Raw genomic sequence first — 17,829 nt, forward strand, 5'->3', positions numbered from 1 at the left:
CTAGAAGATTGGACACAACATGGAAGATGATGGGGTGGGCTGAGTAAGTCAGGAATGTTTGAGTTAGAGATAGCATGACACTAGCCAACTCCATAGTGCAGAGGCTGTTATAGCAGCAGTGGAAAAAAGTAAAAAACAGGAGACAGCACGTCTGTGGGCCAGAGGCCATGTCTGTAAATGATTTTATGCCAATCAGTTGAGTGCCTTTGAATTCTGCTTTTTCGTGAGATCCCCTTTAGAGATTTTGCACTGTCTGAGAGCTGGCAATAATTCATGAAATCTCAGCCACTGTACGACTGGAACTTGTAGCATACACCTAAATGGACCAGTGAAACATAGCTGGATTTTTCTGTTAGTTTTCCTCATCTGTAGCATTTCTGGTTCTAAAATTATTTGGCTTTAAAGTCGGTATTACTCTATGTGTAATTTGTATGCAGGCGTTAAACTAATGCAAATGTGTAAAAAGCAGAGTATCCATGTGTGTCCAAGGAAGACTTTCACTGACTATTAAAAGAAATTGTTCCTCTGATAGTGGCTCTTTAAGCCTGCTAAGCTCCTAAATGTTTTTCTTGTAAACATTACAAACAAATCTGTGTATAAGCACATGAGTATGCAATGGTATATTCCAGTGTATAGTGCTGTATTTTTGCTTTAGTATATTCCAATGTATAATATTATATACTTTTAAGCTACCTTTAGATTTTCACTCCTTCCTATGTTGTCTATTCTGGTGACTTTGTTGGTGACTAGTGAAGACATATTGCAGACCAAATTTATCCTATCCAGTTTGTGCAACTCATTTAAATCTTGCATGGGAAATGCATATTTTTTCCAAAAACATCTGTATTAGCCTTTATTCTTTTTCTCCACTAGTAATGAGCAAAAGTGTTTATTTCTAAGTTGACTTCAACTTATTTGAAACGTTTGTCTTCCAAGACCACTTTATACAGTTCTTAAATCACAGTTTTAGTTTATACTAAGGATGCCTTCCACATACAGTCACACCAAATAGTATCTGTTTTAGAATACTCAAATCATTCATTTGGATAATGCTGTCCAGTCTAATGTAAACAGTACTTACGTGGTATTGTTGCAATTCTCAAGTTAAGATTCAATAGGATTTTTAGTGAATTAATAAGGAACCAGAACTTTAGATGCACCAAATGTTTAGTAGTTAAAAACATGAGTAACCATGAAATGAAATTAACTGAACTGCTCAGATGGTTTACATGAATTTTCAGATAGTTTGTGTTACCTGGGTAACATTATCTGAAGTAATGTATAGTAGCTAGAAGTAAGGAAGGAATAGCTATTCAGAGAGCTATTGTGGTTATTGGTATAAACACGAAGAGGGTGTTTTCCTCCATGTAGAGGTTAAATATGAAACATGCTAGAAGTATGATGCTACATGACAGAAAGACATGAATATTGTAGAGGCTGGAGTTAGTGTAACAGGAAAATCTGTGAAAACTGATGGTTTGTATTGACAAATAAATAATCCTTTCTACTAAAAGCACGAGGCCTGAAATTTTAGGAGAGGGAACTAGTCGATTATATTGACCCCAGGTCGTACTGGTACTTATTTTATTGACTCTGAAAAGATAAAAGGCAAAGTTGAACTCAGAATGTAAAGATGGACAAAATGCTACTAAGCATTTTGCCCAGCATGCTAGCAATTCTGCCAGCTCACTGTCTTATGTATTGACAATAAATACAAAACTTGCAAAATGGAATTAATTTCTATTCCATTTAATTAAAAAGAGTAGAAATGATGCTTTGGGCAGGACCCTATATCGGTGGAAGATGAAATTTTTAATATTAGTGCTGAATATATTGGATATAATCAGAGAAAAATTAATAATTTAGGAGGAAGACGAGATAACAGTTGTATAACTACTGAGCATTCTAAATGGATGGAACCTGTGGGTGAAAACTAATTTCAAGAGACTGAACCTCACAAAACAAACACCAAAGGCTATGATATGTGATTAGAAAACTTATCCAACTCAAGTAGGATGGAAAAAGTAAGTAGTGTCTCAAGTCCTAGGACTCATAGGACCAATTGCATAGTTTCTATGGGGTAGCAGTCACTGAGATTACAACATTCTTCATAAATGGAAACCAGTCTGTTACTTGTTTACAGCTGTGTGGACTGGAACAATATGAAATGAAGTATTTTGCTCAAGAACACAATACACCATTCAGGTCCAAGAATCGTTGGCAATTTTTTCCCTCTATCTTCCTTTCCTGTTGGATTCTCCTGTGATCATGAGTGCAACACCCTAAGGTCACATGCTTTCACAATCATGGAAAAATGAACCTAAAAAGTTATGAAGATTGGGATATATAACATTCACATTTAGGTCTCCCTCTCCTATTAGTGCACTTCTCCCATCACACTGCCTATGTAACAAGAGATGCATCACACTGGATCTCCTCATTGTCAATTGCTTCTTACCATCACCCTTCTTTATCACTGTCATCACTTTCTCTCACAATACAACATTCCCTACTACTCGTTATTGATATCCATCACCCATCTGCATGCTATCCATCACTGATTCTTGCCTCACATTGTCAATGTTCATCACTCTCACTCACTTCCAATACTCCCTCTTCTATCACTGTTTTCCATTTGTCATTCTCCCTTCCCATATCCCACTGTTGTTTTTATTTAATCTCATTACTAACAACTGTAATTGGGTTTCCTTACTAATTACGTTTGTGTAATATTCCCTCCGTAGTGCAAGTATGAACCTAGTACACTCTTTAAAGTGGCTGACAAAAGAAAGAGGATCCAGTTGTAGAAACCATACCAAAAATAGAATTTGTGAGATATGGTCTTTGACCCATCTATGTGGGCACTACAAATAAGAAATAACACTGACAGTGACAACCTGTCCAACCCATGCTAACATGGAAAAGCAGACAAAATGATAATGATGATTGTGTCATATCTGTATACATTTAGTTTTACTGAGAAATTTGTCTCCATGAAGACCATTTTAGGTTTTGAATAAGGAACATTCATGCTTCCTGAAACTCACCAAAACTACAAATCTTGATGTGCTTATGCACCATTTCCTCTTTATGACTCTTTTAATGCTTACTTTTCTGTATTTAATTCTGTGTACTATTCATGTACCTCTAGCCTTAATTGCTGTGTCATTACATGACCTATATGTCTGCTTTCTATCCCTTCTTTTAGACTTTTTCAAACAAATTATAGTGCACCTGAGTACTGTATACAATAAGCTCATTATCATTAACAATTCCTCAGGATTTCCTCTATCTGACTATGTCAAAAGTAAAAATAAATTTTAAAAATTTTTAAATAATAAATAAAAGCAATCAAATGAAATCCAAAACAATTGGTTAAATGTTAATATTAATTTAATTTCAAAGATAATGTTCTTGGAAAGCAAAAAGGCATGATGGTAACTTCAAGTAAATATAACTTATATTCATTATTTACTATATTATTAGCTGTTTTATTATGCAATACTAATTTGTCAACTTTGATTTTCATCATTTTAAGTTGATGAAATAAAACACCAGTCATATACTGAGGTTGAATTTAGCAACTTGTGTTCCTAACAAAATATGTAATCTTAAGCCAATGTTAAAATTCAATATTACTTTAATCTAGAAGAAAATACAATATAAAATTATATTAAGTGGCTCAAAGATCTTATCATCATTAAAAGAAATCTTTATTATTATTATTATTATTATTATTATTATCATTTCAGAGATGTACTTCCAAGGCAAGTGATTTGATCCAAAACCCTGTGTTGAAATGAAAGCAATTAGTGTGGAAGGCATATACTAGGCATTCAAAAACACAGAAAAAAAAATCTGCTAAAATTCACTTAAACATTTATTTGGTGTCAAAATTATTGTAGCACTAACTGCGACCTGGTCACCGACCAACAAACTTGCTTTAAATGAGATGCTGCAGAATCGCATCAGTGACCAAGTCACAGTTGATGATACAAAGACTTTGACATCCAATAATAAATATTTAAGTGAAGTTACAATCTTTGTGTTTTTGAATGGCCAATATGTGTCTTCTATGCTGTAATTATTATTGTTATTATTATTGGTTTGTTGTTAGTAATCTTATAAATATTATTTATATTTTACATAATTTCAGTTATACAAATATAACATTAAATGTAAGTTATGATATTATTTAAAATGGATTTATAAACTTTGTGAATCATCTAAAAGAATGTTGATAGTAGTTTACTTAGGAAGGGGTAATGGTCGACATTATCTTTTGATCAAACTTCCAAAGATTGTAATAAACTGCTTATTTAATAGGAACATTTCTTAGTGAGGAACTCTTCACTAATCCAAGTTTACTTCTCATTTGGTACCCATTCCATTCAGCAATGCCAGATGTATTGACCAGAAATTCAGGCTGGAAAAAAATATACAGGAAATTATTAAATAAATGAATGTTGAAAGATTAATGTTCTTGATATTTAATCCAAATGTCACTAATTTAAATCTTATGACTAGTTTTTATTTTTATTTTTTGTTTTAATGTTATGTCTAACTAAAAATAGTTGTTACTCTCATTTCACACATCATTGATGTTTTGACAATACACAGGCTGAAGATATCTTCTTTCCCTAGCTCCCACCCTCTCTTCCATTAGTCTTGGAGGCCCTATAAAAGGTCATGCCATCTCTTCTGATTAAAAGATAAAAGTAAAAATACAGTTTTTAATATTGTAATAATTTTGTCTCATTAAGAAGTTTGTTTCCCAACTACAATGTTTCAGGTTCAGTCCTACTGCATGACGCTTTGGGGCAAGCATCTTTTATAGCCTCAAGTCAACCAATGCCTTGTGAGTGGATTTGGTTGAGAGAAACTAAAAGATGTCCATCGCATATATGTGTGTATATGTATGTGTGCGTGCATGCATGCACACATGCATATTTTAACTTCTAGTCTTGACATCATGTGATGGTTGTTAACAAGCATCACTGCCAAACAAGCAGTGTCTTTCATTTCCAATCTTCCATGTAAATATGTCTGGCCATGGGGAAATATTACTTTACTTGGAAACAGGTGAGGGTTGGCAACAAGAAGGAGGAAGGGCATCTGGCTGTAAGAAAACCTGCCTCCAAAACATTCGATCTGACTGATGATGTGAACATGGGATAGTGGACATTAAAAAGATAATGATGATGATCATCATCATTCATTCTTTAAAGATGGAGAGTTGTGTTTTAGGGAGATCTTTCACCCAGCTTGGAATGAAGAGGGTGAATGGCAGTAGCAATGACATTATGGCAGGGGAAGCAATGTTAGTGAAAACAGCAGTGATTCACTTACCTGCAATTTCTCCCAAATTTTCTTTTTTGGTTTCAATTCTTTATCTGGTGTTCCGTTGTGACCTTCAATAAAAATAACTTCACCCTCAGATGAGCCTTCAGGTGGGTCAAGCATTTCAACCTGCCGTGGCTCATTCCTGTAAAACCAACATGAGCATATGAAAATTTTTTTTCTATATTACTTCAAAGTCAATTTGAAAATATTCAAATATTTTGAAAATTTCTTCCTTCTAATGTCATGAATGTTATATTAGAATGCAAATGTATAGAAATGAAACAAGAATGGGTTAATCTAAACAACCAAATAGGAATAAACTAGGTGTGTTTATAAAACAGAGTAAATTATAGCAGTTTTTATTTAATAAATTTTTATAATCTACTATTGGCTGCGTGGTTAAGAAGTCTGCTTCCAAATTACATGGCTCCAGGTTCAGTCCTACTGCATGGTACCTTGGGCAACTATCTTCAATAGTAAATCTATAGCCAATTAAAACTTTGTGACTGGATTTGGTAGATGGAAACTGAAAGAAGCCTGTTGACTATATATGTGTGTGTATATGTATATATCTGTAAGTGTGTTTATGCTTGTGTCTCCTTATCTTGATATGGCATGTTAGTTGTAAATGAGTGTCACTGTCATACAAACAGTATCATTTATTTCTTATATTCAGCAATATGTCTGGCCATAGCTTTGCTGGGAAACAGGTGAGAGTTGGTGACAGGAAGGGCATCTGGTCATAGAAAATCTGCTTTGGTAAATCCCATATGATCTACACAAGCATGGAAAGTGTATGTTAAAATGATATTTGATCCTCTCAATGAAGTTTCAATGTTGTTGTTGTTGGCACTCCGTCGCTTACGATGTCAAGGGTTCCAGTTGATCCGATCAACGGAACAGCCTGCTCATGAAATTAACGTGCAAGTGGCTGAGCACTCCACAGATACGTGTACCCTTAATGTAGTTCTCGGGGATATTCAGGGTGACACAATGTGACAAGGTTGGCACTGATGAATTCAGGCACAACAGAAACAGGAAGTAAAAGTGAGAGAAAGTTGTGGCGAAAGAGTACAGCAGGGTTTGCCACCATCCCCTGCTGGAGCCTCGTGGAGCTTTAGGTGTTTTCGCTCAATAAACACTCACAATGCCCGGTCTGGGAATCGAAACTGCGAGTCCGCTGCCCTAACCACTGGGCCATTGCGCCTCCATGAAGTTTCAATACAATATAAATATAAAACAGAAATAAAACAAACAAAAATAGTGAGGAGTAATGACGACAAGGTATTCAAACTTACTTAGAAGCACACATAAGCATAGCTTGAGATTCAATTCCTCGCATCTTTTGGGATTTCAAATTACACAAAAATACTCCTAATTTATTGTTTAACTCTTCCATAGGTATAAGACCAGCCAAACCACTGACCACAGTTCTAGGAGTGTCTTCTCCCAAATCAACTTTCTCAATGTACAGACTATCAGCATCCGGATGCTAGAAAATAAATGTAAAACAGTTATTTTTATTTTAGAAACAAAAGAAAATTTATTTTCGTTTTTATTTCATTTTAAATTCAATTTTGGAAGCTTTCCAAATCCAGTTGAAAGATGGAGTGTATTCATCAACTAGTTAATGGATGCATTCAACTGAAATACTTGAATTAGTGTGCAGTGTGAAGCTATATTCCTTAAAAAGCAATGGTAAAGTCCTCTTAGGGATCTCCCTTGAATAACTATAGAACATTTTTTAAGTACAATTTTTTTTAGATATAATTTAAAGAGCAATACAAAAACAGCCCTTTCCATGACTCTTCTTAGACATTGATTAGATAAAGCAGCCATCTTGTCTTCCTTTCAAGCATATTTTTTACAAAATTGATTCCCACAATGTATTTATCTTTTATGATTGTACAGTGTAGCTTGAGAAAGATTTGGAGATTCTCTCTTTGATCACTCATTCTGTGAGCAATAACTTATAGAGTGAGTGACTGATTTGATCCCCAAACAAGTCTACAACACAATACAGAAATGCTAAGTCTCTCACATGAAACTAGTAATTGGAATGTATAGCAATTCATATAAGCAATAGCCACAATAATAAAAAAAAAAAGGAGAGAGAAAAATAATAAAATATGAATTTATAATTTTGCTTTTAAGTGTATATCAAGAAATAATAAACTTCAGTGTAATAAACAGCTGTTATATAGTCTACCTTTTCCACAGATAATATTCGCCCCACTCTGAAATCAAGGCGTGATGGTGTGACTTCATCTTCTTTGGCAGGAGCTTCTATTAACAAATGGTAACAAAAATGTTTTGAGAATTTATATAAAATAAGAATATTCATCAAAATGATAAAATATACAAATAAGTAAAAGGAGTTTAGCTTCAATATTATTTTTAAAATTCAAGAGAAATTGATGTCTAAATATGTTTAGATGATTGATGGTGATGATCACTTAAATGAAATAGTTGGAACACAAGAAAATTAGGAAATCGACTGGTTATTAACTTTTTCATTACCATATTTCTGATTAGAATGTCACAGAAAAGAATTGCAAGATCGATCCTTCAAGTTGAACCAACTGACAGCTATAGGGATACACCAAGAACAAGATGATTGGATAATAATACATAGTCTCAGTTGGTCACACTGGGAAATCCAACTGGAAAGTGTAATGACTGTTGCTTCCGATAGGACCCAATGGAGGAGATGCCTGAGAACTCTACTTAAACTCTCTAGGAGTAGTAGGCATAGAAATGGATAGTGGATGGAGTTTTCTGCTAGAGGATGGTAGGGGTTCGCTCCCCTGCTAGCAATATAAATGTATGTACAGAGTGGCAGGCTGAACCAATAACCAGCTAGCAGAAGATCTGCTTGGGGTTAAACTATTAGTAACATGGAACAGCCACTTTGATGTGGTTATTAACTTTACTGATTAGTATAATTACAACTCTGATATCTTCTTGAGATTTTACAACTTGCTACTTTGCTTATAATAATATTGTTTTCCAAATAATAATGTTTTGAAGAAACTTACTTTGAGCGGGTGAATAAGCTGCTTTTGTTAATGCCTTCATTTCTGGAGTTTCAAATTCCTTGCGGATGGGCTCTAACAATTCATTAATGTAAAATTCAACGGCAGTTTTGAAATCGCCAGGGTGGAGTTCCTATGTAAACAAAGGTAAGTTATTAATGACATTAATGACTGAATTGTTAATGAAGTTATTTTTCATATTTAAAATATATATATATATCTTTTATCATCATTTAATGTCTGGCTTTCATGCTAGCATGGGCTGGATGGTTTAAAGGAGTCTAATGAATTAGAGGACAGCATCATGCACCAATGTCTACTAGCAGGGTTTCTACAGCTGGAATGCCCTTCCTAATGCTAACTCCTATTTAGAGTGCACTGGGTACTTTTTTTTTTTTTGAGGCACCATCTCTAGCAATGATTACTTCATAACTTGCTAGACAATATTTTCAAAATAAAAACACCACATAACATCTGATATTGAGCCTTTTTTCTTTGACTCATGAAATAAACTATGACTGAGAAACAGGAACATATCTATGCAACAATTGTAAGTGTAAAAATACTATACAAATACACAACAAATATGGTGACACAGTATCTCTTATCTGCTACTCTAAAATTGACAATTTATAATTTTTTTTAGTACAAAATGAAGTAATATTTTGTTTGTTATAAGACGCCTAGAAACCAAGAATAAAATAACTGCAATAAATTCAACTTCCTAATTTTTTTATGTAAAAGATTCGTTTTTGATGTCTTCCACTTTGTTTCATATCAGCACCTATCTCCACTATTACCATCATACTATCTCCCACATTACTTATTCCTTTTACTCATTGTTGACAGACATCTCTTTCTTTCTCCCATCAGTCTCCTTTTTATCACTCTCCCTATCTCTCTCTCTTTTTTCCTCTACCACAATATTTTTCTATTCAATCTCCTTACAAATGCTCAACATATAACAGCCCACCACTGTCTCTCTTCCATTACTCCTTCTATCACCAACTTTCCACTATCACTGTTTCTCTTACCATACTCTCTACCTTCTATTACCCTTTTATTCTGGTTCTCTCTTTGTAATCATGGCAGATACTGGTGTCACGCAACTGGCACCCATGTCAGTAGCATGTAAAAGCACCCATTACACTCTCGGAGTGGTTGGCATTAGGAAGGGCATCCAGCCATAGAAACCATGCCAAATCAGACTGGAACCAAGTAGTCTAATTTGTCATCTGTTTCTATGGCTGGATGCCCTTCCTAACACCAACCACTCTAATGATGCAAGTCAAACCATCCAACCCTTGAACAACAGATGTTAAATGATAATGATGATGATGATGATATTGGCATTATTATTATTATTTAGTCCAAAGTACCTTGACACTACTTATATGTTCAAGACCATATACTACCAATTCCATTTATTACTAAAACTCTTAATCATACCCTTACACCTGTTTCATTTCCTCTTCTTTCACTCTCCCAAATTTGTATGTGTGTGTGTGACTAGAATCTATTTCTTTTACAAACCTCTTTAGCAAAAGCAGATTCCAGTTCATCATAATTTTTATATACAGCATTCCCACCATTTTCTTCTTTTCTGGAAACAGTAAACCCTGTTGGAGAAAATAATGTTTAAATGTTAATTGTATAAAGTTTTATCAAAGTAAAAACATCAAATGTGCTTAAGGAGCTGTTATCTTTATTGACACAAAAGATTTATCACTTCATGAAAAAGACAAGCCGCAATGAAGTATTTGTAGGAAGTGTGATGGTATATCATAGAGTGAGACATTGGCACCGAATGTCAAAGATTTTAAGTTGGAGAGAATGTATCAAACACAATCCATTGGTTATGCAATGTTAAGCTACATGTAAGACAGAACACATATCAGCTGAGAAAGCATTCAGATTACATTGTTTTGAATTAATCGTGCATTATTTCATAGCTTTGGGTTAGATGGTTTGACTGGAACTGGTAAGCCAGAAAGCTATGGCTGGATGCCCTTCCTAATGCCAACCACTCCACTGAGTGTTTTTGGTACCTGTAACATGTTACTGGCACAGGTGCCTTTAACATATCACTGGCACATGATATTATTTGTGTTCAATACTCTTTCTTAAAATTTTGAAGAAATTCAAATCGGACAAAACCCTTCATCTCTAAAACATTAGTATTGAAAATTATTAATATTTTTATAATTAGTAAACAAAAATCTATAAAAGTTCACACAAAACCTATAAAAGCACAGCAAACAGTTTAATTTTATTGAAGAATTGTTTAGTGATATCTTTAATGAGAAAAACTGATAAGGAGCACAACTCTCTAACTCAAAAACTTTAGCTAACTTTGAAAAATGGGTATGATTTGTGTAATCAGTGACCACAAATTGGTAAAGATCGAGTAGTCAGAATCACAAAGTGAGGCCACACCCTCAGACACTATCTCACCCACATCATCATCAAACAAAATACATGCTGTCTGAACCTATGCCCCATCAAAGCCAAACAACCAACAGACAAGACCAGGCTGTTTTCAAATGAATGTAATATACGAAATGACCTGTACTTGTGGGGATAAATATATTGGATTGACTACATGACAGCTTTATGTCAGAGTGAAAGGACATCCTCACAAGGCCACAACACCTAGCATCGTATTCTAGCACCACCAACACTGCGATGGGGAATTCTCAACCTAGATACTGACCAGGGGAACTTTCAAATAAAAGAGGCACATTTCATCAGGAAGAAGGCACCCAGCCTCAACCACCGGAATGAGCTTGATGGTTGGAAATTCATTTACTGCCTCTGGAATCTCTAACCAACACTAGCAGTAATAAACATGTAAAGTGTAAAGTCTGATAAAGGATTATAGATCCAAAAGCACTAACTTAACCCACTACCCCTAAAACTAGCAACAAGACTATACACACACCACACCACCAGTAGGTTCCCGCTATGTTTCTGTCCATCTATCTATCTATCTACCTCTCAAAAACCACTAAACCTTTTTACTTCTGATCTGTCTATCTGTCTATCCCTCAAAAACTACTAGACCTTTTAAACTTTTGAACTTCGAAAATTCGAGAAAAAAAAAAACTTTCTGGGTTTTTTCAAACAAGGATTTCCAAAGACCTCACTGTTCACATAATATATTTATATTAATATCTCAGCGTCTTGTCATCTTTTCATTTTAATTTTATTTTCTAATTTTTAAGAAAGATTTTAATATTTTTCATTTTGTCAGTTCTCCACAGTTTTCTCTTCACTGCTCAATTCTACCATCTTTCAGTCTTAGCCTTTGGTTCCCCTATTAATAAATCCCTCACCCCACCAAATATCACCACCTTCTACCTGTTCATTCTTTCCTCCTAGCTCAGCTTTACTTCTCTTAGCATAGCACCCCTCTCACCATCCTACAATAGTGTCACCCTGTTATCTCTCTGTACTGAGTAGTTTTTGTCTCAAGTATGAATTGGCTGTTAACTGTTCGACTTACAATGATTGCAATTACCAACACCATTTCACATCTCTCTCTTTTTCATGCTTGCATATGTTGGACAAGTTTTATCCAAAACAGTGTCTAGCCACTTATTAAATAACAAGCATGTCAGCATCCTGAGATCATATTCTGTAAGTTCCTTCCACTTGGCTCTTTCTTACTCTAATTTTTAATCTTTAATTGTTTACCCACCTACACCACATGGCCATACCAGCTCAGATGTTTCCCTTGAATACTATATCTGATTCTTCTTACACTTACTTTATTGCTCAGTTCATTTATGTTCCACCACTGATGTACACAAACATTATACATTCATCAGAGCACGATACCATCATTTCTGTCCACTTTTGCACAATCTCCACATTCAATGCTCATGTTTCACTCCCATGTAACATTTCTATTTTGTATACAAACATCTTCAACTGTCTTTAACTGGAGACAGAATACTTTTGTTACCAGCAGAGGTAATAGCTTTCTTAACTTTTTCCCCCTCCATTCTTACCCTGACTGCTATGCTTTCAAACAAATCCCATCTCAACTGCATGCAGGAAACTGAAGCTATTAACTACTTCTAAAGAGCCCTCCCAGCTATTGAAAGAATATATTTTCCATGTACTTTTACTGCTAACTACTCTTGTACATCAACTACATATGAAGACCTCTTCCAACTTGTTGTGATCCCACTGTAATGCTTTTGTACCCATAGTTTACATTGCGTACACAGTATAGAGTTCCTGCCTACTCCTTTTCTGTGTGTCAAGCATAGTCACTTGCAGAAAAAAACAGGTGAAAGAATAGTAATGTGGATATGACTGTGTTGAAGGGACACTGTTAAACAAACTTACATTGAATAGATAGTAACTCAACATAGTCTTTGATAATGGAGTGATAAAAAAAAATTAATATCATCATCATTAACAATATTCTAAGATCCGTTTTTTCCTAAACTGCTATGAGGTGGATGGTTTTGTAGTATAGCAAACCACTGATTACTTCTAGTACAGCATAATTTCTTCTGTAAGGTCCAACATTTTAAGATCTGACTTTACCTCTCTCACTTCTCACCCATGTCTTTTTTTGTGGTTTTCACTTAAGTTATAAAACCCATTAAACTACAATAATAAACTTACCATCTTTTACAGCAGGCAACTGGAACAGTACATGTTTACAAAATGATAAAAGTCCATTGTCTTTAATATTTCCAGGTTCACAAAAAGCCCGTTTTAACTTCTTCTTAAGTTGAGCAGCAGAATCAATGAGATCAATTTTGGAGTCTTCTTCTGATGAACTCATTTTGCTACCAGTCAATCCAGGAACTGTGAAATACACCAAGTATCAAACCAATTTAAACTTTTAACAAAACTATTCAGTAGTTCTAAATTTGACTTTTATATGCTAACATGGGTCAGGCCAGAATATTACTGAGACATTCTTTTACAGACATATGCCTTTCCTGTTGCCAATCCTTATCTGCTTTTTCAGTAAGGGATGGTTCTCTTATTTTACATATCTTTAAAGGTGCAAAGTCAGAGGTAGATTTGTTGACAAGGCAAATGACAGCAATGTCCCCATTTATATATATATATTCAAAAGGCTTCTTCCAGTTTCTGTTTAACAAATCCACTCATAATGCTTTGGGCAGCCTAGGGCTATAGCAAAAGACACTTGCCCAAGGTGCTATGCAGTGAAAAAGAATCCAACACAACATGGTTGGGAAGCAAACTTGTCAACCACACAGCCATGTCTGCACGCACGCGCGCACACACACACACACACACACACACACATATATCTTGAATCATGTTTATTTCACAGACTCCGTTTCACTGAAGAGGTCCAATAAGCCTGAAATATGCCAAGATCAGACTCATTCACTATATTAACCACATTGTAGTTTTATAAAAAAAAAAAATTGGGGATTGTTTCCCCTGCCATTCTTGAACCAAATTGATTATCTTAATGATTATTTCTCCTTAACTACAGATGGAATTTTAAGTAATTAGTATTTCTTGGATCAATGCAATAAGTGTGTTAGAACTATAATAATATCCAATTAAAATATTCACTTTTCAATTATTACTTACAACTACAATTTCAGTAATAGAAAGTAATTAAAACCATTTTTTCTAAATCTCCCACATAAAGTAGTAGGATCTATTGCTGCATACATTAAATTGTCACAAATTAATTAAAAAACCAAATAGCTAAGATATCAGTCATCACTTCAAATATAAATATAAATGTAGCAGAATGCTGTTGGCTAAAGAACATTCACTGCTCTACATGCTTCTGTCTAGTGAATTAAACACAAGTGATTACATATATATAGATGTGTTATCATCAAGGCAATCTAGTTTTGAGAATCTTACTTTTAATAATCTTCATGAATTCATTATAAAGCCATTCAATTCAAGCTAAGAAAGAAAGAAAGACCATAAAACACAATTCTAAATCAAGAACTATACTATTATGTCATTTTATAGATATGCACAGATATGGCCGTGTACATTATTTACATTCGCAGGATATTTGTCCTCATCTTGTTTGTTAACACGTTTTGGCTGATGTACCCTCCAGCCTTCTTCAGGTGTCTTGGGGAAATTTTGAACCTGGGTTCTCATTCCTAAGGTATTTTTCGATGTTGTTGTTGTTGTTATTATTATTGTTCAGGTCACTGCTTGGAATCGAACTCGGAATCTTGGGGTTAGTAGCCCGTGCTCTTACCTGCAACGCCATATACCTACAGGCATATGGCGTTGTGGTTAAGAGCACGGGCTAATAACCCCAAGATTCCAAGTTCGATTCCAAGCAGTGACCTGAACAATAATAATAATAATAACAACAACAACATCATCGGAAGGGCAAAGATTCTGTTTCTTCCCACATTATGTGGGAAGAAATTAACAAGAACTTGGGTCTGTGGGCTGCCACTGGGCATTGAACCGGAATGGATAGAGGATACTATTCACTGGGGCCTGGCTGCTAAATGTGAAATTGTTGCCAGCGGCCGATTGGGTGGGGTCAAAAGCTGTTTTGACCCTATGGATCCAATTGGCTGCTAAAGATCTGGTATTCCCAGATTTTTTGAAAATGGCCGGATGCAGGTACTTAGTGATACTTGAGGGACACCCCCACCAAGTGTCACCTGTGCCTGGAACCGGGCCATATTAAGAAGAACTGTCCCCAGGACCAAAGTAGGGTCCTGGAGCAGTTAATAAAAGTAGTGCCTCCCCGCTCCTCCTTTGGAAAAGGAGATGGAGGCAGTCGAGGAGGTGGAGACCTCCTTGAAAAAAGGAAAAAAAAAAAAAGGACCCTAAAGCTGCAGGAGGGAGGGAAGATCCTCCGGATAAAGCGGAGGTACCACACCCTCCTGTAGCACAAGGAAAAAAAAAGAAAAAACAAAGAATGGGACATTGCTGGCGATTAGTAGTACACTGCCGGCATGTCCTGAAACCTCATTGGTGGAAATTGTGCCACCGACAGAGGAAACTGTGGCCCCTCCCAGTGCGATGATGGATGATTTTGTGATCTTCTTTCATAAGGGAGGGGCGATACAGAGCTTCATAAAAAAGCTAGAGGGCCAGAGAGAGAGGATCCTGCCCTGCACTGAAGACCCAGATTGGCCTCCGCAGGTAACTGCGGAGGTCCTAACGGACATTGAAATGTTCAGGGTGATGGACTCCTTTCTGAAGGACTAGTATAGGTTTGCCTTTTGGGGCATCGACCTGGAACTACAGGATTGCCTGCAGGAGACATATGGCCTGGTTTGAGAGAAAGGATAAGAGGCCTTAGTGCTTCAATTTTCATTGTCTATATTGTTTGTATTCTTTGGTAACAGGCTCAGTGCCTCAATTTGTAAAGACAATTACATCAATTATTATTGAACTGAGGTAAGAGGTTTAATACCTCATTTTGTTTTGTTTTAAAAAAACAAAAGAGAACAATGTTTTCGAGAATGCAACAATCGGTGGGTGTTGTTTGCTTCTCCCACCAACCATTTCTTTCATTCCATTATCATCGTGTCCTTGTCCAGCCCGCAGCTACTTCCTCTATGTACAGCTTTTATAGCCAATTAAATGAAATAATAATGATGATAATTTAAAGTACAGCAATGTGACATTAGTTTACAAAAAAATCTCTTAAACAATTAACTTATTCTTCAAATTGTATTTCTTAGCAAGCTTCAGCATACTCATAGCTCGCTGGCTGTAGTGATTAAAAAGTAAATGGCAATGTAATTCAATAGAGATTTTAGCAAACAGAAATTATGAAGTAGAATCCCAAAATCTTAAAATCTTCTGTTTCCAAGGAAAGTAATATTTTTCCATGGCCAAACAGGTTTTCATAGATTAGAAACAAAGGGATATTGCTTGTATGATGGTGACACTCATTTACAACTATCATGTGATATCTGGACAAGGAGACACAAACCTATACATACATACACACACACACACACACACACACACAGAGGATGGGCCAAAAGTCACGCACCAAAACATTTGCTATTTTATCATCATTATCATCATTTTTTGTCATCATGTACAAGTATGTGTGCAATGATAATTATTTTATTTATTTTATTCAATTTTAGAAAAATTGAAGCAGATCTCTGACAATTCCAGAGAATTTTTCTTTTTGCTGCAGTGCTCAGAGCTGCAGCCATGCTGATGCACCTGTATGTGACTTTTGGCCCACCCAGTATATATCAATATAAGATGGATTTCTTTCAGTTTTCATGTGCCAAATTCACTCAAAGGTTTTGGTTGGCTTGAGACAATAGTAGAAGACACTTGCCCAAGGTGCTATGCAGTGGGGCTGAACCCCAAACCATGACTGGGAAGCAAATTTCTTTACACAACCATAAAAAAAAACGAACACCTCTAAATGTAGTGAAGTCTTGAACTCAATTACTTTCAAACCAAATATACTGAAATTTCAAGTGACAATAGCATCTTGCTCTTCCAACATACTTACTCATGGGATTCATCAAATGTATTCTTTTTGCATATCCTAAATGTGGTAGATACTGCAAAGACAACAAAGAATTAAGCCAGTCAATAATCAGCAATAATCTTAAGCATATAAACAGGTTCATATTTCAAATTTAATTACTAAATTTTTAATGATATTGAGTGTTGTAATTATATAGGTTTTTTTTTTACATTGATTTATAATAGAAAGGGACAAAATATTTTTGTAATATCGTATTTTCTTCCTAGCTATTCCTATCCACCGTCATATAATGCAGGGTAGTGGTGTATCTTCTCTACAACAAGACAGTGACACTTGTCTCTCTCTATCTTTTGACACTTGGTATAGTCCTCTCCCCAACTTAGCTGAGAGAACTTTTTACTGTTCGTGCTCTTTTCCCACCTTGCAAGTTACCTGGCAACCCCACTAGTGCCTGTAGCAAGAAAAGAAAAAGCATCTAGTACATACTGTAATGTGTTTGGAGTTAGGAAGGGTCAAATCGTCCAACCCATACTAGCATGGAAAGTGGACGTTAAACGATGATGATGATGATGATGATGATGATCCAACCATAGAAACCATGCCAAAGCTGACAATGGAGCTTGATACAGCTTTGCAACTCACTGGATCCTCTCTCTCTCTCTCTCTCTCAATGTGTGTGTGTGTGTGTGCGTGCATGTATGCATGTCTCAAAAATAGGCCAAAAAAAAACATTGTTCATTAACCTTGCTTAGTGCCTGATATCTATATATATAAAAATGAGAATGTGTGTCTGTCTGTCTGTCTGTGTGAATCCCTAAAACTCGAGAACTACACAACCAATTTCATTCAAATTTTACACATGCCTTACTTAGGGTTCCAGTTGTGTTTTAGTCAAAAAAAATTATTAACTTCTTGCAGAGTTCGAGCACACGGCAACATAATATCTCCTCCACTATTTCAGTATTACGTGTCAAAAGTGAAACA

The 17,829-nt window shown here is 35.5% G+C and overlaps 1 protein-coding gene across 5 annotated transcripts in view; it reads right to left on the reverse strand.

Annotated features, from left to right (window-relative positions):
- Nucleotides 1–3,375: 3,375 nt before the first annotated feature.
- The window catches only part of LOC106868681 (tyrosine--tRNA ligase, cytoplasmic), a 79,480-nt gene continuing 65,026 nt past the window's right edge, over nt 3,376–17,829 (reverse strand). For all 5 annotated transcript variants that reach the window (XM_014914061.2, XM_014914062.2, XM_052977711.1 and 2 more), the window contains 8 exons: nt 16,867–16,918; nt 13,020–13,205; nt 9,912–9,997; nt 8,382–8,511; nt 7,553–7,629; nt 6,642–6,835; nt 5,350–5,485; nt 3,376–4,426 (listed from right to left, as the gene is read on the reverse strand). In XM_014914061.2, the coding sequence (XP_014769547.1) occupies nt 4,316–4,426; nt 5,350–5,485; nt 6,642–6,835; nt 7,553–7,629; nt 8,382–8,511; nt 9,912–9,997; nt 13,020–13,205; nt 16,867–16,918 (972 nt within the window). In that variant the 3' untranslated portion in view covers nt 3,376–4,315. The remainder of the gene's footprint in view (nt 4,427–5,349; nt 5,486–6,641; nt 6,836–7,552; nt 7,630–8,381; nt 8,512–9,911; nt 9,998–13,019; nt 13,206–16,866; nt 16,919–17,829) is intronic.

This window comes from Octopus bimaculoides, chromosome 2 (genome assembly GCF_001194135.2).
Source record: "Octopus bimaculoides isolate UCB-OBI-ISO-001 chromosome 2, ASM119413v2, whole genome shotgun sequence".
NCBI classification, from domain to species: Eukaryota; Metazoa; Mollusca; class Cephalopoda; order Octopoda; family Octopodidae; genus Octopus; species Octopus bimaculoides.